Here is a 21,335-nt window from a genome sequence, read left to right as displayed (position 1 = left end):
ATGCCTGGGTGCGCGTATGCCTGGGAGAAAGGGATATCTATCTATCTATCTATCTATCTATCTATCTATCTATCTATCTATCTATCTATCTATCTATCTATCTATCTATCTATCTATCTATCTGTCTGTCTGTCTGTCTGTCTGTCTGTCTGTCTGTCTGTCTGTCTGTCTGTCTGTCTGTCTGTCTGTCTGTCTGTCTGTCTATCTATCTGTCTATCTGTCTATCTGTCTGTCTGTCTGTCTGTCTGTCTCTATCTATCGGTCTGTCTGGTCTGTCTGTCTGTCTGTCTGTCTGTCTGTCTGTCTGTCTGTCTGTCTGTCTGTTCGTTCGTCCGTCCGTCCGTCCGTCCGTCCGTCCATCCAATCATCCATTCATCCATCCATCCTCGGTGACAACTTAAGAACAGCACCGGAAGTTGCCGCTGTGCCTTATCACCGTAGCCAGATGTTTCTCCGCGCGGCGCAAGTTGGGCGTTACTGGGAATATTTTGAACAAGGTTTGAGCCGTTCCCGTGATTTTTGGGACTTACTATGCTTATAAACGATTCCAGTGACGACAAACTGCGTGAGACAAGGCAGACGACATCACGCATTCATAGCAAACCCCTTTCAAAACGCGCGCGCACTGACGCGACGGGTCCGGCGCTTTGGCGGAGTGATACACTACATGACATGGTGCCGTTCTTGAGTTGTAACTGAGTATATCTATTGACGTGTGTGCGTGTGCGCGTGTGTTACGCATTCTTGCGCTCGTGGCTCCTTGTATGAACAGGAAGGGGGACGTTTATTTCTTTATGCATGGTGTGATATTGCCGGGATGCGCAAGTGTGCAGCTATAGTTTCGAATACAACAGGTAGCAAAATCGGCAGCTTTTCCTTCATTCGTGCAGATGGGAACAGCGGGTGCTGTAGCCACACCGGCCACGGTGACTTCGCTTCCACGACCGGGGGGGGTTGTCGCCTCCACCCTCGGAAGCGCAGTGCCGGAGCAAATGAAAGCAGACACTGCGTCCAGTGTGCCGGTGGCGCCGCCGCCGCAAAAGCAGCCATCGGAACCCGTTGTGCTCAGCCTGGAGCAGCAGGCGGCAGTCCTGCCAACCCTCAAGCCTGAAGAGGAAAAGAGAGAGAAGCTGGACAAAAATGGTGAAAAGGACAAGCACAAGGACAACGGGAGTGCTCTAGAGAAAAAGGTTGAGAAAAAAGAAGCACCAAGGGAGCCCATGCCTGTCCAGGAGCCCATGACGGCAGCAAAGGATTTCATAAAGACAGAAGAGGGCAAAAAACTCGAAATGCCTAAGAAGCGTGACTCCGTCGACAAGCCGGACTCGAGAGGGGACAAGAAGTCCGGAAAGAAGCACGGACTCAAGGACGGTGCCGGTGAGACACAGAAGGAGGCGGACGCTCTCAAACCTGCTGCTTCGGATGCGGTCACGGCGACCACTATGCCGCCCATTGTGAGCGAGCCCACTTCGGCCACTACCGTGCCGCCCTCTACGGTGGAGTCGGCACCTAGCAAGCCCAAGTCAAGCAAAGAAACCAAAGATAAGAAGCACAAAGATAAGAAAGCGAAGGACAAAGACAAAAAGAGCAAGGGCAAGTCCGGGAAGCCGCCAAAGAAGAAGAAGAGTTTCTGTCCCTGGCTTGGGAGCAAAAAAAGCAGCAAGCAGTCCAAGCAGTCCCTCGACAAACAAAAGGGTAAAAGCAAGTCCGCGTCAAAGGATGCTGCGGGGGGTCACAAAGATTCCAAAGCGGTGGAGCCCGTCAAGGGCAGCAAAGCTAAGAAGGACAAGAAAAGCTCCTCTAAAGAGGGGAGCACCAAATCCAGGAGCAAAGAGGGCAAGGACAAAGGAAGCAAGGAAAAGGCTGCGAAAGGAAGCAAGGAGAAGGCCGGAAGCAAGGAGGGCGTCGGTAAGCAGAAACACAGCAAAGAGAAGCACGGCAGCAAAGAGAAGCGCGGCGGCAAGGACAAGCAAAGGAGCAAGGAAAAGTCCAGCAAAGAGAAACCCAGCAAGGACAAGCACAGCAAGGAGAAGGTCAGCAAAGAAAAGTCGAGTAGCAAAGAGGGCAAGAAAAGGGACAAAAGCAAGAAGCACTCCGGGTCAAAGTCTGAGTCAAAAGAGGCCGCGGGTGGGGGTGGCAACAAGAAGCGCGAAACACACTCTCCCTCAAAGAGGAAAGACAAGGCTTCGGCGGACGTGCCCGGAGGCGAGAGCGGAGGGGGCAAAATGAGGAAGGCCAAACATTCCAAACAGTCGCGCAAGAGCGAAAGCTCATCCAAGAAGTCGCACTCCAGCTCGAGTCGGGCCAGGTCTTCGGGGAGGAGCTCTTCTACGGTGCCCAGGCGCAGACCTGAGAAAGAGAAGGGGAGGTCCGACTTGGCCCTCACGACTAAGAAGTCGGACTCCGGAGGAGGACGTGCCCACCGCAGAACCCGCAGCGCGAACCGGCTTTCTTCGGCGCCCGGCGGCTCGGACCTGTCGCTGGTGGGCGGCAAAGCTACGTTCCAGACCGAGCGCGACAAGCGGCGCCGCCGCCTGTCGAACGTTCCGCATCGGGCACGCTCGGTAGCGGCGCGCGCGTCCGACTTGAGTGTCCGGGGCTTCGAGCAGAATCCGGCCGACCACCCGCAGATGGTGGTTGCGCTGTTGGGAGGCCTCACCGTGGATACCAAGGGCACCACTCCCGAAAGTATGATCTTACCGATGTAGAAACCTGAAATGGCTCCGTTACCCTGAATTGAGTACGACGTGCTATAAAGCCCGTTCAATTTTTGTGGTTTTCTATGACTAACTATTTAGATACCACTCATAAATACTGCTTTTGTCAATATAATAGCTATGACACCTGTACGATGCGTCTTCCAGCCGCAACGCGCTATGCAGGGCTTTCGTAACCTCACCTCAGCACGTTTTGATTAAAGTCAGTCTGTGATTAACAGCGCGTTGTTGCCAAATGCACCTTCCCAGTTTCATCTGTTTTAACGGAATGACCGCGCATCGCTGAGAGGAGGCCGCGGGTGTCGCATGTCCGAGAAGACTCGGCTTCAACGTCACGCGATCGTGCGTTACCTAGATGGGCCTCCATGGAGGTAGCTTTGTTGGTCTTCAAAACCAGAGTCACTGATTGATTGATTGATTGATTGATTGATTGATTGATTGATTGATTGATTGATTGATTGATTGATTGATTGATTGATTGATTGATTGATTGATTGATTGATTGATTGATTGATTGATTGTAGGGTGTAACGCGCCGATGCAACGCAGGCGATGAGGCACGCCGTGGTGGAGGGCTCCGGATTAATTTCGACCACCTGGGGATCTTTAACGGGCGCAGAAATCTCGTACACACGGGTGTTTTTGCTTTTCGTCTCAATCAGAAAATCGGCCCCCGCGGCCGGGAATCGAACCCGCGACCTCGTGCTCAGCAACGCAACGCCTTAGCCACTGAGCCACCGCGGCGGGTAAAACCGGAGTCAGCGGGTGTGGCACATTTATTGGTGATCTATTAGTGGCTAGCCCTTTTTTTAACGGAACACGCCGTTATTGAATTCGTCATGCTCCAAGACGATGGCTTTTCGCAGGCGCCGCCATCTACTCCTTCTGGCCGTCCGACCACAAGTGGAAGTCCGCTGGGGAGATGCCCAAGCCCCGCTACGGACACCAAGCCGTCATAGGCACAGAGCACATCTACGTCGTCGGTAAGCACCACGGATAAGCGATAGCATTAACGCCAGTAAAAAAATGGTTTAGGCGCAAGCGTAAAGCTAAAGTGTCATTTGTGTAGAATTTGAGACGGAGCGGCGAGCTAAATCGGCCACTTTCAGTGCGGGCTCGACGGGAGCAGCTATTAAGTGCAGAGCACTTCATGGGCTCGCATTGTCGTCTTAACTCGCTAACGGTCGATGCGATTGCCGGAATCAGGCGGCGCAGAGAGATAACGGACCCAAGTAGAGCCTTCTGTACCGGGGTCAGGGAGTCACACTGAGGCTTCGAAAACCACGCGGTTTAAACACTAATAACCGTTCAAACATCGTGAACCGCTGGCGCTTGTCAAACATCTCCCCGTTATTTAGCTCAAAGAAAACTGCAGGTACAGGCGGTCACAGAATAAACCGGACCAAGCGAGGGGTGCGCGAATAGTATCGGCGCGACACCTTCCGGCCCAGCGCCTGCTGTCGAGATAGCGGAGGGCGCATGCGTGTCCCTCCCTATAGTTTGTGCATGTCAGTTTCCTTGATTTCGGCTGCAGCACTTTGATCCTCTCCAATGCGACGCGCGGCGGCGCCTTGCGCGGCGCGCCGACCGACTGGGCGTGATACATGTCAGCAGCCGGCAGCGTGCGCCATGCGCTGATCGCGCGTAACTGTGCGTTCATCTGAGAATGTTTGTTCGGCGCTCTTTTTATCATTTTATTGACTGAAACGCAAACTGGCGTTGAAGAAAGGCTGCGGTAAAGATTCACACATGACTGAACCAGTGCTGGCCGTTATGCGACCAACACACAGTTGATAGAACTAAAAACAGCGATGTTTTTTTTTAATTTCGAGTTTTTCCCGTGCGGCATATGAGAGGCGGTTTAAAGATGGGAGGAGGGAAGAAAGTAGGAAGGAAAGAGTTTATTCGCTTCGGAAAAATAGACCGAAATACACAGCTGCCGGTGTGAGTGATGTCACCCATTTGACAGTGATAGCTATGAAGCGTATAAAGCACGTAACTCGTCCTGCATGGTCATATTCGTGAAGAATGCCTTCCCGCGTCCCCATCGAGCAACGGAGTCACATAGTTCGACTTTTCATCGAAGGGACTACTCAGTGGGAAAGTTGCCACCTCACCGGGAGGTCTAGGACTTCTGTAAGCCGCATTATTCAAGCTTACCGCGATGATCAGGGCAGACGCATTGACGCAGAGCGCAGCGGGCGGCCTAAAGTCACCAGTGAGGATCAGAAACTACTGATTGTCGCAGCCGCTGTGGCAGATCCCCTCCTGTCTGCAAAAGAAATTCGACAGGAGCTGTCATTGAATGTCTCTTGCGAAACAATTCGAAGACGACTGAAGGAGGCGGGACTCGGGAGTTGCCTGGCAGCGCAGAAACCGCGCTTGACGGACCGCCAGAAGCTGGAAAGGCTGGAGTTCGCCCGGGAAGTGGAGCTGTGGACAACGGACGAGTGGAAGGAAGTTATATTCACAGATGAATCGACTTTCTCCACTCGCTGGGATCAACAGCGGCGTGTTTGGCGTACGATGAGTTGCAGGTACGAAACTAAACTGTGAACCGTAGCTGGTAATGTGCATTCTAGATGATATAAAAACTACTACAGTCATCATCATCATCATCATCAGCCTATCTACGCCCACTGCAGGGCAAAGGCCTCTCTCATTATTCTCCGATTATCTCGGCCCTGTGCCAACTGCGACCAAGTTATCCCCGCAAACTTCTTGATCTCATCTGCCCATCTAACTTTCTGCCGCCCGCTGCAACGCTTGCCTTCTCTAGGGATCCACTCTGTTACCCTTAATGACCAGTGGTTATCTTGCCTTCGCATTACATGCCCTGCCCACGTCCATTTCTTTTTCTTAATCTCTACTAATATGTCCTTAACACGTGTTTGTTCCCTGACCCACTCCGCTCTCTTCTTCTCCCTTAATGTTACACCTGTCATTTTCCGCTCCATTGCACGCTGAGTCGTTCTCAATTTAATGTGTAAGAGGTCAAATCGGGAGCACGGTTTAATGTGAGAATTGCTGAGCATTCCTTCGGGGGTCCCGAGTGCAACGCTAATCGTAATTGTTAAGTCTAGCAATGCATAACTACCTGTTAATAACTATATTTCGGAGAAACCGATATACAATGTCCCTGTAAATTTTATTCAGCTGGGTTCATTTGAAGCGTTTTAATCGTAGTTTTATAAGCACCGTTTGTTACGCGTTTCTTGTCGCTGTTTTTTTACGAAACACTTCAGGTAACCCGCATCGGCTAACGGGGCTTTTGTAATTCCCGATGTGGAAAGAGGATGAAATTGATGCATAGTTTTATACAGGATACTGTTCGCCTACGTGGCAGTGGGGGTGCAGCCTCCCGCTAAAAACATGTGCCAGTAATTTCAATCGATGTAAACTATCAAACACGGCGAATGTCCTTTCATTGATTTATCTAGTATACCCTCCGAACATCTTCGAAGATATCTTTCCTCGGAGATATCTTTCCTGAATGTATTTCTGTATTTAGCCCGATGGTATTTAGATACCAGCCCGACTACATCCAAAGCGTCCTTTCCAGTGGGAGGTGCTCCGTCAGCGTATGGGGCGCAATGAGTGCGGACGGCCTGGGACCCCTCGTCAGAATTTCTGGGCCATTCAATGCTTCCCAGTACTGTAACATCATTTCGACAAGTCTGCTCCCCTACGTCCTGGACGGGTGCTTCATCCTGCAACAGGACCGAACCCCTGTCTTCACAGCCCGAGCCGTGAGCTCACTGCTCGAGGACCACGCGGTGCGACAGCTGCGGTGGCCTCCGTGCGGGGCAGACCTAAATCCGATAGGAAATGTGTGGGGGATTATGAAGATGAATATTGGCAAACGAAATGACTGCGGTCGCACGGCGGACGAGTTGTGGCAGGCAGTGGAAGATGAGTGGGGACGCCTGCGCCCCCGTCCCGAAATCATAAAGTCGCTTTATGAGTCGCTCCTCCGACGCATTCGTGAAGTTATCAAAAACGACGGAAATGTCACACACAATTAATAAGGGGAACCACTCGGACAATCACCGATGTTTTTTTTTTTTTTTTTTTTTTTTTTTTTTTTTTGTTCCGAACCGAATAAACCTTCGCTGTATTCAGTTCTTGCTATCAACTGTGTTCGTCGCATAACGACCAGCACTGTTTTAGTCATGTTTATCGCAGCCTTTCTGCAACGCCAGTTTGCGTTACAGTCATTAAAATGATAAAAAGAGCGCCGAACAAACATTCTCAGATGAACGCACAGTTACGCGGCGATCAGCGCATGGCGCACGCTGCATGCCAAGCATTACGCCCGCTCGGTAGGCGAGCCGCGCAAGGCGCCGCCGCGCGTCGCATTCGAAAGGAACGGAGTGCTGCAGCCGCAGTCAAGGAAACTGACATGCACAAACTATAGGGAGGGGCACGCATGCGCCCTCCGCTATCTCAACAGCAGGCGCTGGGCCGGAAGGTGTCGCACCGATAGCTATCGCGCGCCGCTCGCTTGGTCCGGTTTATTCTGTGGACGCCTGTACATTTAAGGCAAAATCTGTAACCGGCAGCCCCCGCGTTCCTTCAGTTAGGAACGCTCGTTGGGTTGGTTTCTACTATAGTAAGCGAAAAAAGCGGCCGCGCAAGAAATGGCGCGTTCGAAATGACGCAGAAAGGCTTCAGCCGCGCAAGAACAAAGTGGCGCGTTCGAAATGATGCAGAAAGGCTCCAACCGCGCAAGAAAAAATTACGCCTTCTAAATGACGCAAAATAGCTCCAGCATACGAAAGTAAAGCAAACGCAAAAATAACAACCCCCACCGGCGCAGTTTCAGGCAGGGGGCGCGCGAGCACTGGGAAGGCGGGAAATTTGAAATGCAGAAGTGAGGGTATAACGGCGCTGCAGACCATTATGGCGAGTCACTGCTCTGCACTTCCGACAGCTTTCACATTGAGCGGAACGGCTTTCATTTTTTGTGTCTTCTCTTGGTTGATGAAGGGGCATTCATTAAGTTTCATGACGAGCAGACCAGGTGAATTAATGACCAAGTAGTTGGGTGTTTCTCCTTGAAGTTTATCTATTTTTATCGATTTATTATACTGAGGGCCACAATCCGGTACAAGCAGGAGAGCATGGTACAAGGCAAATAACACAGCGCATGCAAAAAAATTCGCGCCAATGCACCCTGTGAATGTGGTCGGAAAGCAAAGCTGTAAACGGCACCCACAACGATTACCCATGCGACGTCACTTAAATCCACTCACATCGCTTTACAAATAGTGAAACCAGAGAGAAGTGAAATGCACTTAAAGGCCAATGCTCTTCAAATCACCATGGCGAAATCCTTAGCTTTGTAATCACAGAGAGCGCTAGGTACCGCTGTTCAAAGTACCTCCGAGCAGACGACGTTTGCACCTGGCGGAGAGTCGCCGAAACAAGTGCCGAGCGGCCTGTGACGGAGGTTGAGGAACCTGTCCCGTGAAGCTCGCGCTTCTCCGGCGACTTGCAGTTGCAGGGCGCTCCGCCGGGCGCAGGGATGCACTCGCCCGGGGTTTCTCTGCTAGACCAGCGCGCTGTACCGCCGTCTCTCTTTTTTTTTTCAATGCAAAAAAAGAAAAATTCGCAGTCTACAAACTATTAACGCACTTGCGAACGTCTTGGAGATAGCAAAACTCTTTTTACTTGTAAATATGTTTACTCAAAGAAAAAAATAGCGCGAAACGACCACCTGCCTTACATTTGTCTTTCATATTGCCTTAACCTCAGAAAAAAAAAGTTTTATAAATTCTTGACCACTTGCACCTCTGCGTCCAATATTTGCAATATTTGGGCTGACCCAACGCCACCTCTATCCTTTAGACCTTTCCAAAAGTTTGACGACCTAAATAGAATTGTTGTACACGCGGATATAAACAATTGTGTGACTTTTGCCTCACTCGCTAAGTGAACCAAAATCAGCCTTTCTCCATACATCCGCAGAAAACAATACTAACCCCTCAAATATTTTGTCACAATTTCACACACACGCAGAAACAAAGTCAGCGGCAAATAACGCGATAATAGCTTTTAGATATTTTGTATTTATCATTGTTCAGTAGTGAGTAATTTTCTGCGTAATTATCTTGTTTAATTACCTTTTTTAAATTTTAAATCCAAACATCCATTTTAATGTATTTAATTTACCCTTTATATTTCTGTGGAACGGGCAGGGTTTCAGTTCATGAGCCCATTTAATAATAATAAAAAAAAAGTCGTCTTCGCGAAGTGCGAAAACTAACGAAACTGCTCCTCTCCTAAACAATAGGCTATATTTTTGTTCAATCCCCACGTGAAGTATTTAGTTTGAGCGTTAGATATATTTTATTTGAAAGTAAAACATTTTCAACAGCACGTGTCTCTGGTTAAAGTAGAAAACTGCGGTAGATACGAAATGTTTTCGTGTTTTGGTGCATCATTTAGCTGTGGAAGATGGCTTAGTCTCACACCACTTTTACAATTCGATTCTCGATGTCCAGTAAGGCGAAAAATACTGGGCTGATATTCACGAAGCTGTTTGTATGTAATGTATAGTAGAAATAGTGATTGATCGCCGCTCGCGTGCGGTTTGTTCCCTTCAAAGAGAGCGACGTGATAGCCGAGGCGTCGGCTATAACGAAAGCTGCTTTTCGAAATCGTACGGGCAAGTAGCTTTGTAAATCAGGGTCCGCTTTTTTACTTGCAATGCTAAACATTGCTACTGCGGCAGTTATTATGATGGAAAAAAAAATTACTGTCGGGCGGTCTACTTCATCTCGACTGATAGCAACTGGATGCCGGAATTGAGCCTAACTCCATTATCATGGGCAAACGTTAGTGGAAGTCATTCTGTGGAAATAACATAGCGAAACGCGGCGCTACCACGCGCATTTGAAGGCGGCTCTGAGCGGCCACCGGTCCTGGCGCGGCCGCTTCCGTTCCATCACGTACGTCACGTACGGCCGCTGCTATGGCCGCCTTTTCTATCCAGTTTCGGTATAGTTCTCTATAGTTTCGGTTCCGAAAACGCAAATGTCGCGAGCCGTTTGTGTCGCGGGCGTTGTTTAAAGCGCTGTATTTTGCATTTTGCATCCTTTTTATATGTAGTATTAGGTGACATTATTTTTACGTTGTCGAAAATTTGAGTGCAGTTGGCCTTTAACCACACCATTTATTACTTCAAATAGATATTCTTGGTAAGGTTAAATCAATGCATGATGCATGAAGTGTGGTTGTATGAGTTGTATTGGTGTAGCAAATGAGTGGAAACTCTTTTTTTATGAAGTTAAAGGAAGCTCAAACCCGGTGTTAGACGATCTTACTTCTCCGTCTCTGCCGACGCGGACGGACGCGACGAGATCGGCGACAGAGATGGCGGAGGAGGAGGAGGACAAGGAGGAGGGCGAGGTGGAGGATGAAATACTTCAGATTTCTGAACGGCCCGGAGTGCGGCCCAGGGGAGTGCTTCCTTCTTCACTGGAGCCCATATGCAGTCCGCGCCGCTTGTGCTGTACCCACTAGCTGAAGCTGGGTAGGCAGAGAGGGGCTGGACAGCAGCATCTCTTATTGCTCTTGCTGGGTAGTTGACAGAAAGAGAGGAGGGTGCTCAGGGCAAAAGTCGCACACCCCAATTATGAGGCTGAGTGTTCCTACTTCTCAGCAAAATTTACATTCAGCGTAGTAGCGATTCGGGGGCATTAAGATAAGACGCGCCGGGTGTGGGAAGGAGCCGGATTGTATGAGCCGTAGGGTCATTTGTTGTTCTCTGGAAAGGTCAGGGTAAGGCGAAGGTAGGGTCTGTCTCTGAGGGCGATAATGCTGGGTTACCTCCCTGAACGTGACAAGCGGGTGACTCCTCGTGCAGCTTCATAGCACAGGGGTTAAAAGCGCAGGCTTGTTGGTGGGCGCATTCGTTGCCCGCCATGGAAGCGCGAGCGGGTGTCCAGATGAGCTGAATGGAACCGTTTAAGGAGTGTTTTTTAGCACACGCAGTGCATGTCGGGACACCCAACCCAACTGGTAATTCCCGCATGCTTGTTGGGAATCGGTGACTACCTTCCGAACCCCTGGTTGAGTGAGAGCCATGGCGATGGCTGCCTCTTCTGTTGCCGTCATGTCTTGGGTCTTGAGTAAGTTGCACACAAGGAGGTTGGTTCTGCAGGTAGCTACTATGATGGCGTATTGCTGCCCTCGATGTTGCGAGGCGTCTGTGTAGATAACTGCATGATCCCCACCGAGGGTGGTGTTGAGCGCTTGAGCCAGTGCTTGTCGGCGACCCTCGTCGTGTGAGGGGTTCATATTTCTAAGCAAAGAGAGCATCTTTAGTTCTTGTCTCCAAGAGTCCGGGAGTACATCAAGCGGAGTGACATTCTGTGCTGCCCAGCCAATCTGGTGAAGGATGCGGCAACCCACCCCAGTTCTGCTCAATCGAAGCTTCTGGTTAGAAAGATGGCCCTCTGTCAGCTCTTCCACCGTGTTGTGGAGCCCCGTGCTGAGCAGCCTGTCTGAACGCACTCATGGGAAGACCAATGACCTGCCAAACCACCTTTCTAATCATTATATAAAGCATCTTTATGTCCTCCTTGCCGAGAAGCAGACAGGGGGTTGACGTAAGTGATTCTCGATAGGACAAGAGCTTGAATTAATCGAAAGGTATCGGATTCCTTGAGGCCTCACTTCTTGGTGGTGTTACGAATCGGCCAGCGCCGCCGTACTTTCCCGCATCACTCTTCGGCTTTGCGGCGAAGCCACTGCGTGCGCCTTTCTGCCGTCGGGCGCCACCATGTCGGTGACAAGTTTCGACAAGCCGAGTCGGACGCTTCGCTTTCGGCGCATTTCAAAACTTCGGCGGCTGCCGGCGAGGCTCGTGTCAACGCTCTTCAAGGACACAGAGGCCCCGCGAACTCAGCGGAGTCCTCCTCTCTCCCCTCTCTCGGACTCAACGTGCGCCGAGGCTACCGACGACTTACGAACTCTGGAAAGAGCGTTGTGTGTGTCTGTGACGTTCGTGGCGTGTTGCTGCTTGTTGGCGTTTTGACCGTTACCGCTTTTGGGTATAAATAAAGCCCCGCAAGCGTTGTAATTCATTCCTGTTTGAGCAGCGAATCCATGCTGTCGCTCTGATCGAGTCATGTATTGTAACCTCGCCCGTCGGGGCATTGTTCTTTGGCTTCGGCTCACTTCTCGCTATGAAGTAAACAGTTACGTTAGCCTTCGGCTTCTGGACTTCTTCACGGCTCCAACAGCGGCTGGCCGCTCGCATCATACACGCTACCACTCGTATGTCTGAGGCCACGGAGCTCCAATCGGGTGCCCCCACTCGGTCGCAACAGTGGCAACTCGCCTGATCATGTGTATGATATGATTTATGCTCTGTTTGAGGCGCTGCAAGGATTCGTCACTCGGTGTTGGCCTGGAGATGTAGGCCCAGGATCTTGATGCTGGGGCTTGGAGTGATGGCCTGGCCATCAAGGAGTATTTGAATGTGTTTCTTGATGTGTCGTTTGGCGTGAGGGTGGACGACAAGGAGCTGTGCCTTTTTACGTGAACACTGGAGGCCACAGGCTTTAGCACATTGGCGTACTAGAAGTGAGATGCCATGCATCGGTGTGAGCTTCCTTTAATTTTTGTAACTCTTAGCACATGCGCAAGGCGCGCACAGGGCCGCTAGATGTGCCGTAGGCGGACCGCACAGTGGCGCGACAGGTCACGTGACGCTATCACGTGGCATTCAGCGAGAATGCAGGGGGTAAGCCCGTAGATGTGCTTGGTGAGTGCACCACCTGTCTTCCCCCTCTCCGCGTGGGCTCGTAGGTAAATCGGTAAGACAACGGGCTTTCCCTGTGTTATTCTATTAGTTCCAGGTTCTATGGCCATGCCAGTAAATTCTTTTTGTTCGCGGGAATTTTCTGTTGGCACTAACGGTCGTGAAAGAACCCTTGGGGGTAGAGGTACAAAGCTTTGCTTTAAAAAGTTTCCTCCCTCGCTTTTATGCAATACCAACAGGCGGCTTCGAGGTGTCGGACAACGACGAGCGAGTCCGGCCTACCGACGTCTGCCACCGGTTCAGCCTGAAGCGACAGTGTTGGGAGCCCATGGCGAGCCTCAAGCACGCACGCTGTCACCACGGTGTGGCCCTGCTCCTGGGAAAAGTCTACGCCGTCGGGGGACAGTCCACTGACGGCGTGTGAGCATTCCTAAGTACATTGCGAACACAGAAAACGGCATTGGTGCTTCCGTCGGAGCCTTGCTTGCGCGGTACAAAGGCAGCAAAGGGAAGCGCGGATGAAGTTGGGCGGGGGTTTTTATCGGCTCTTTCCGCATTTTCTTGCAACCGATCAAAGGAAAAGAAAACGAAGCTGATGCGCCTGCTGAAGCGTTCCGTCCACCTATATATCCCGGTGTAGCTCTTAAGGCAGATGGCTATTATCGAGTGAATTATAAGCAGAGTTATGTCGCATTGGCGTCTGACACAATAGTTTTAAGATAGATTTAAAATAAATTTAAAATAGTTTAAATGTAAGTTTAAATAGTGAAGTTTAAATTTAAAATATGTTTTAAGTTTAATATGCAATAGGTTTAAGAAGTTTTATTGGCCAGGCCACCTTGAAACAAACGCTGAAGCAAGCGAATGTGCTATCACGCTCAAAGTACCGAAGGGCTCGGGAAGTGATTGAGGCCTTCAGTATGCTGTCTGTGGAAGCTGACAATTGTGTCAGCGTGCCCGCAATAGCGCTCGCAGAAAAAGAGATAAAAAGGATGAGAGAAAGAAAAGTCTGAGGGCACATGAGCACACGCGCACGAAGATTTATGCTTAATCTATGAATGTACACTCACCATCGCATGCTTATAATTAACGATACAGCTTTCAATAAATCAGTTGCTAGTTTGCGCACCATCGTTTGGTGTTGCATTTTCAATGTCCCTGTTCCTCGTCCAAATGTGCAGAGCGTGTTAATATTAAATTCCAGTTTTAAAGGGGCACTGACACAAAATTTTGAAGGCGAGATAACTTCGGAGATAGATTGGTGGGAACACATATACATCATCTGCAAAATATCAGCGGCGAATACAGCCTAGAACATATTTAAAATCAATTTTAAAGTGTGCGAAACTGAACCGACCTGCCAGCAGAAGACCACGCGCAATCGACATCCCGAGGATATCGTGTAAATAAACAATATCCAAATACGTCACGAGTTTGTGTTTGCCGCTTCCGCACTGCCGGCGTTTTACGCCGGTTCGCCCGGCTCGCCGCTCCAATCGGAGGGCCGGAGGGCGGAGCTTCTGCTCTCGAGAACGAACGACCCGATCGTTTGCGGCGGAGGCGCCGTGATTTCGTCATCTCATGGGGCAGCTGGCCGCGACCAAAGTTCTACAGCGATTCCAGGCACTCTGTTTCTATTACTGTTTATTACCATTGGATGCGAAAACGCGCCCGAGGCACGAAAAGCCCACTGAGCTAGCCGCACGGTCGCTGTGCAGGCGGCGGCCACGGCCGCGCAGTGGCCCAGGCCGGCGCAGGTAGCTCGAGTGATAGCTTGTTACCGCTGCACGAAATTGTCCCCAAGTCCCGACCATGGTGGCTTACATGAGAAAGGAGTTAATGATGCGATGGCGGGTTGCATTAAAAATTGTCATCTGCACCGCTTACGAGAGCGGCACTCGAATATCCGCCGCAGTGCTAAGCCGAACACATCTGTAGGCGGATTTGTAGGCAGACCGGCCGGCTGCTCCCAGCGCGCGTCTTGCCACTCACCGTCTCGAGCGTCGCGCGTCGTTCTTTAGCCGCGGTAGCATTTGCACTCGCAGCGCCTGCGTCACATCCACGGTCGCTTTTTAATTAAGCGCCTCACGAGATCAGTACGTGGGGGCATTCGCAGAAACTGCCGTCGATGCGGATTCGACAGTGCTACGGCGGCTCTGCTCTGTGATATCCCTCCGACGGTCACGTGGTCAGCTTTGTGCACACAAAATCCACAAATCCATCGTTTCGCGGCACTCGCTGAAACCGAAACTGCGACTGGCCGCATTTAAAATGCCTCTAATTAAACAACCGTCACACGCTGAAGCAAATGAGGTTTCTACAGGTTATAAGTAGGTCACTAGCTACTTATCGCAACAAAAAAAACAAGATGCAAATTTTTTGTGTCAGTGCCCCTTTAAGACAAACATTAAGCGAAAGGGTGGCGGAATTGGGGTATTTTCGGGTATTCCGAAGGGGCAGCACGCACAGAAGGCGTAGGCGCCTCCACATCCCTCTCTCCTTCTGAAATTTCAACATTGTAGATAACGTGAAACCGAATCGAAAGCCAGCGGGACGCCACTGCGGCAGGTCGTAAGGGAACAGTGAAGCGCGCCTAGCGTTTTCCATTTAACAGAGCCGCAATAAACTAACTGCTGAACAGTTATACTAGCTCCTAACAAGTTCGGCCACCTTCGCAATTGAGATGCGAAGACTGGGGAAACAGTTAAGCTGGGGCTCCTAACCAGCTTTAACTTGGCTTTTCTTGGGTCTGCCCTTCTTATCAGTAGATCGGCCACGGATTCCGCCGAGCACACGCCGTCTTTCTCAGGTAGGACACCTGCACGTCAGTGCTTAGTACATCACTAGGCGAAGCCAATACCCGACGAGCTCCTCCCCACTGCGACGCGCACTCTCCTCACCTGCGCTTCAACTCCTTGCTTCCTCGCCACTTTCCCTCATATTTCATGACCAAGCATTTACCTTCTCTTCACTTTGCTGCGCCGAGCTTTTAATTAGCGACACCAGGTGCACGGATGCAAGTCAAGCTTAAACAGCTCAAGCGCAAACTGACACAGGGACGAGAAACAGCTCCGTTAAACAGCTCCATTAAACAGCTCGTTAAACAGCCCGGCTGTTAAAATTGGTCAGTCTGCTGTTCGGGCCAGTTTCTCCATATACAAAGGCGTGTCCAGGCATGAATTAAAAGCATCGGGCTAAAAGCAGAACGGTGGACCGCAGCGCACGTTGCTGATTATGCTAAGTAAAGGGCGAAACACATGAGCGCAAAAGGACGCGTCAGCGCACGCGTCTCCCGCTCCATTGGGAACCGGTTTGGATGCCGGAAGATTCCCGAATCGGCCGTGCCCGTGCGCGTCCAATGAGCTGGATATTTTGCAACGCCGCATCGGAAACCGGATGGCTCGCACTAACATGTCTGCCACTTGAGGCAATGAATGGGATCAGACTACCCTGGTATTCTGAGTTCCTCCTCCACTCGAGCCTCCAGTGGAGATCCTTGTGCATGGGGGAACCGCCTTCTCCAGTGGAGGAGAAGGCGGTTCCCTCATGCATAAGCATTGCGGAATCATCTTCTCAGCCGAGCGGAGGGAGGAAATGGAGTGCAAGAGAGACTCAGAATACGGCCCTTAGTCTCCTTATCGCTTAAACGAGGTACATTTTTTTACAAATAGTGCTTTTGAAACAGTATAATGGACAATTGGGATAGTTGGTAGCTGTTCATCTTGAAGGTGGAAGCACTCACAAAACAGGGATGAAAGTAGAAAACTACGAGTTGTGCCGCGCCTCCGCCAGATGGCGCCACGGGTCCCACGACCGAGAGAAGACGCAGTGAAACATCCCCCTCGCGAGGGGCACGATAAAATGCAGAGCATTTCCGGTGGCGCACGACGTTAAGTAGTTTGCGTTACGTTAATGTGGTTGCACTTGTGGCAACTGCTGACGAGAGAGCGCTCGTCAGCAGTAATTTGAATGAGTCAACGATATAAGGTGCGTTCGTAGCGTCCCAGTCTGTGTCGGCTTTGTGGCGCAGTGGGTAGAGCACCATGTACATTGCGTTCCGCCCGCAGGGTCGAGGGATCGAAACCGGGCGCCGGATAGTATTTTTTTTGTATAGTAGGGAGGGGTGCGGTGGGGACTACGGACGTCAACGCGGGTGACATCGTGAGTTACTGAAATGCTCTGCATTTAAAACAGAAGACACGGCGCTAACTCGACACGATTTGTTTATTGAAAAGAAACACAAATATATACTTTCAACATCTCACGTGGTGCGTTCATCTCGGCCAAGAGTAGTAGTGAAGCTTTTATTGAAAACGGGAGACCGCTGGTCTCTAGCAATGACTAGGGTGGCACGACAGTTGGAAGTCGACACGGCTGCCCGCTTTACCATTTATGCGGGACGACGTCACAGTTTGGACTGAAGCAGCCGACTTCGACTCTCGGCCAAGATAAAACCATGAAAGTCACTTTTTGCAGGAATTGAATACATACAGGAGTACACGCGACAATGGAAGGGTAAGGGTAATCACTGCAAAAAGTTACTTTCAAGGTTTTATCTTGGGCGAGATGAGCGCACTACGTGAGTTGTTGAAAAGTATATATTTGTGTTTCTTTTCAATAAACAAATAGTTGCGAGTTAGCGCCGTGTCGTCTGTTTTTTCTACTTTCGTCCATGTTGTCTGAGCGCTTCCACCTTCAAGGTGGAAGCCAGTTAAAAAACAGTTACAGCAGTCTTTTTAATCATTCTTTACTTTTGGACGCCAGCGATTTGCGAAATGAAGGCAAAAATGTAGAAATTAGACCCATCAGCCTACTCTGTATTTTTACAAGCTGTTGACCAAAGTTATAGTTAGCGGCATAGATGACATCCTGGATTTCCAACATCCCAGTCAGCGGACTGGGTTTAGGAAATGGTACTCAACCAAGCATCACAATCATGTTTTCAATCGAGTGATAGAAAAATCCGCAGAATATACTAAACCCATTTACATGCCACTTATAGGCTATGAGAAAGCGTTTGATGCCGTACTCACCGCAGCCGGGCTAGAAGCACTAAATGACCAGGGAATAGAGGATACCTACATAAGACTTCTAGAAGATATACATAAAGAATGCACGGGCACGATAACCCTCCACAAGCAAAGCGATAAATTTCCGATCCGGAAGGGAGTAACACGGAGATACTATATCACCAAAACTATTCACAACATGTCCGGAGGGGGTGTTTAGAAGGTTTGAGTGGAAAAACATAGGATTAAGGATAAATGGGGAATACTTGAGCCATTTCAGGTTTGCGGACGACCTAGTCTTGCTGAGTGACACAGAACATCATCTGCAAACAATGCTTGAAGAACTACAATCAGAAAACACGGCAATAGGGATAGAAATAAATATGAATAAATCTAAAGCAATGAGGAATAAACATGCCAATAACGTCCTTTCAGTTTAAGAAACGAAACGCTTGAAGTAGTACAATAATATAACTACCTTGGACAGACAGTTAGCGCTGACCCCAACCACGAGAGGAAAATGCGGCGCAGAATAGGCATGGGTTGACAAGCACTCGGCAAGCACTCCCAAATAACGAAAAGTAGATTTCTTGTAGGGTTTAACGCACCGACCGCCAATAATGAAAAGTAGCTGTCACTTCAGTAGCTCTGACTTTTCTTTTGAGTGACCTCTGTCACTCCAAGGAAAAGCCTACAACCAATTTCCAATTTATTTCCGTGTTCCCCTTTCCAAAATAAAACAAGAAAAAACTTGGGGAACAACACCCTCACCAGCAAAGCTATGGCAGGTAGCTTTAGCTTTGCTGGTGCGGGTGTTGTTCGCCACTGGCAGTAGCCACAACCAGTGCCTACTGCCGGTGATGACATACGGAGCTGAACTTGGAGCTGCGGAGCTGCCGAACTTGGCGCCTTACGAAACAACTAGAAAGCACTTAGGTCGGATCAACGAGCCATGGAACAATAATGTTAGGAACAACACTCAGGGAGAAGAAAATATCTACCTGGTTCAGAGAAGGAAAAGCTGTTTTGTGATGACGAACTGATACTAAATATAAAGCATTTAGCTAAAAATATACGTGAAAAGACATAAAAGTATATGAAGGCTGGCCATGTAGGGAGGTGATCCGACATTCGGCGGACAATTAGGGTAACAGAGTTCATACCGGGAGATGGATGTAGAAGGGGAAGTCCGATAACACGATGGATCGATGGAATGCGGAACTTCGGAGGTAAACTGCGGACTCGAGCAGTGCAGGACAGGAGTGGTTGGAGGTCAGTGGGAGAGGCCTTCGCCCTGTAGTGGACACCGGAGTAGGCTGATGATGATGATGATAAGGAAGAGGAGGAGGAGGATGTCTGTATCAATGAAGCGTCTTACGTTTAGCGAACTCAAGACCCTCCCCCTATGATGACTGTTCCCCGACCTTCGTGGCCGTCTCATTTCCGTCTTCCCTTGGCTCGCGGATACTGCAGCTTCCTGGACTCGGTGGAAGTGTACGACCCAGCCGCCGACCGCTGGGCCGAGGCGACGCCCCTGTGCTGCGCGCGCATCGCGGCCAACGCGGTCGAGTTCCGTGGCCGCATGTACGTCGTGGGAGGACTCATGGTGGTGCCCGGACACAAGCGCAGGGTGTGCGTCGTGCCCGACACCATGTGCTTCGAGCCCAAGACTGACACGTACGTTCGCATTCGGTGACTTCACGAAGACTTGTTTACTCGGGCCTCGTCTGCATAGCTCCTTACAAGGTATATTTATAGGGCTGGCGTTGGCCGGAGAACGTTGGCGGGCGAGCAGGGCTGAACCGTTTGAGTCGCGTCTTGAAGCGCTCGTAGTAAAACCGCTCGAGCTTTAATGCTAACTCATCATTTTTTGGGGCACGGTGTTGGACCCGCTGGCATTAAACACCGGCGATTTTTTCGGTACAACTTTGATTATGAGGTTTAACACACCGACGCTGCATAAGCGCGCCGTAGTAGAGGGCTCCGGATTAATTCGACCCCCTGGGAATCTGTTACGTGTGCCGATATCTCGAACACACGGACGGTCTCGTGTTTCGCCTCCATTAGAAAAGCGACCACCGCGACCGGGAATCGAACCTGCTTCCTTTGGCTTTTCTAAAATTTTGAAGTCTCAACAAGCCGCATACCTTACCTTTTTACTTTGTCTTTATGTATCGCACATCTCATGAGATGAGGTGTAATATTTTCGGCTTCCTGCAAGGATGTCTTTTCCGGCCATTTATTCTTTGGAGGAATAACCTACCTAAAGGAAGCTAACCATGGTAGATGATGCGAATATTTAATGAGCGACCATGAGAGCAGGAAAACGGGGCTAGGTGTGCTAAAACACGGTGTGCTTAGGTCCTCTAAGGGACAAGAGGCAATGGGTCCTTCGTGTTTTTTAATGCCGATAGACCATGGCGCAGCGTGTCAGTGCACATTTTGGAGCACTTCCCGTGTCGGGGGCGACCGTCTCAGTAGGTACGCAGCCCATGGAAGAGTGCTGACACAATTACGGATGAGATGAAAACGATGAATGGCGAAGTCATTGGCGCCGCCGATGACAATGATGAGCTGAAGGAATGATCACCCTGGAGCTGCCATGACCTTGAAGAAACGTTGGAGCGGTACTTGAGTTATTCGATTTACTCCCAGAATAGCTTTTTACGTGAACTCTACGCCGGATGAGGGGGGGGTCACGGCAAAGTGGTCTGGTCTGGGTCGCGACCAACATTGCTATGGCTTGATCATGCGGTTGCGGTCACAGGCTGGGGTCACGGGGCCGGCGACAGAGCGAGGGAGAAAGAAACTACTTCTGGTGAGGTCAGGTCCTAGCGAGTGTCCCTTAATGGGGTGGCACGCATGCCAAGTAACCTTAGACCCTTAAGACTCCGGGCAGGAGACATGGCATTTTTATAGCTTAGCTTGGCCAAGTTGACAGGGCTGAGCCTTGTCGATGTGATCGTGCTGCTCACTTTCGGCCCGTGCTCTTCGGCATCAGGTGGCACCACAAGGGCGGCCTGCCACTGGCCATGTGCAACTGCTCCTTGGTGGTGCACGCGGGCCGCCTTTTGGCCGTGGGCGGGCTCGTGCGCAGGCCCGGCGCCAGCGCGTCCGCCAGGCAGCAGCCGCTGACCCCCGTCAACGGCCTGCTCGAGTACTCGCCGGCCAGCGACTCCTGGACGCGGCTGAGCACCTTGCCCGCGCCCTTGCACAGCGTGTGCGTCGCCTCTCTGGGTGAGTCGGGCAGTGGCGCCGTGACGATACGAACGCAGGGCCTAACACGTGGCCTGTTGTCTCCCCGCACACCATCGTTCACGCGTCCTGTCCTTCCTCTACTCCAAAGATACAATAGTAGCGTCAACTTTGATTAAAAAAAATGGCTGCTTATCTGCTCACTAGGCTGCAAATGTCGTCCAAAGACGACAGTCTTAGGTCGCCCCTGCCACGTAAATGCCACTCTTCTCTTTCCCTCTCGTCTCGCTCCTCCCCCGATAAACACCGTGGAGGTTTGCTCAAGACAACTGAATTTTCCCGCGTTCCACTGCTCGCGCGCCACCTACTGGAACCTTTCGTTACAGTTTGACTTTTCGCACAACTGGGCTAGAGCAGAGGCGCGAGTGCGCGCGCCTCCACTCTAGCCCGGCCGGGCTTCTTGGAATGCCGCCACGAGGTCTATGGTCGGGTTCGAGCGATTTTTGTATTTTCCGGTCAAAACATTGCTTTCAACGCGTATTCTATATCGCAAATTTCCGGCACACATTTAAAATAATGAAACACCGAGAGTAACAGTTGTGCATTGATGCTTTGTCTCAAATACGCCTAATATTTTCTTTT

At 50.5% G+C, this 21,335-nt stretch overlaps 1 protein-coding gene across 1 annotated transcript in view; it reads left to right on the top strand.

Annotated features, from left to right (window-relative positions):
• Positions 1-21,335, top strand: part of LOC144147389 (uncharacterized) — a 35,457-nt gene that overhangs the window by 2,771 nt on the left and 11,351 nt on the right. The window contains exons 3-7 of the mRNA XM_077679513.1: positions 891-2,688; positions 3,584-3,700; positions 12,729-12,909; positions 18,972-19,175; positions 20,500-20,735. Of these exons, the coding sequence (XP_077535639.1) occupies positions 891-2,688; positions 3,584-3,700; positions 12,729-12,909; positions 18,972-19,175; positions 20,500-20,735 (2,536 nt within the window). The remainder of the gene's footprint in view (positions 1-890; positions 2,689-3,583; positions 3,701-12,728; positions 12,910-18,971; positions 19,176-20,499; positions 20,736-21,335) is intronic.

Source organism: Haemaphysalis longicornis, unplaced genomic scaffold (assembly GCF_048455015.1).
Source record: "Haemaphysalis longicornis isolate Haplotype H1 unplaced genomic scaffold, Haemaphysalis longicornis Haplotype H1 scaffold_7, whole genome shotgun sequence".
Classification (NCBI taxonomy): Eukaryota; Metazoa; Arthropoda; class Arachnida; order Ixodida; family Ixodidae; genus Haemaphysalis; species Haemaphysalis longicornis.
The sequence above is the reverse complement of the archived record's forward strand: the minus strand, read 5'-3'. Positions and strand labels throughout refer to the sequence as shown.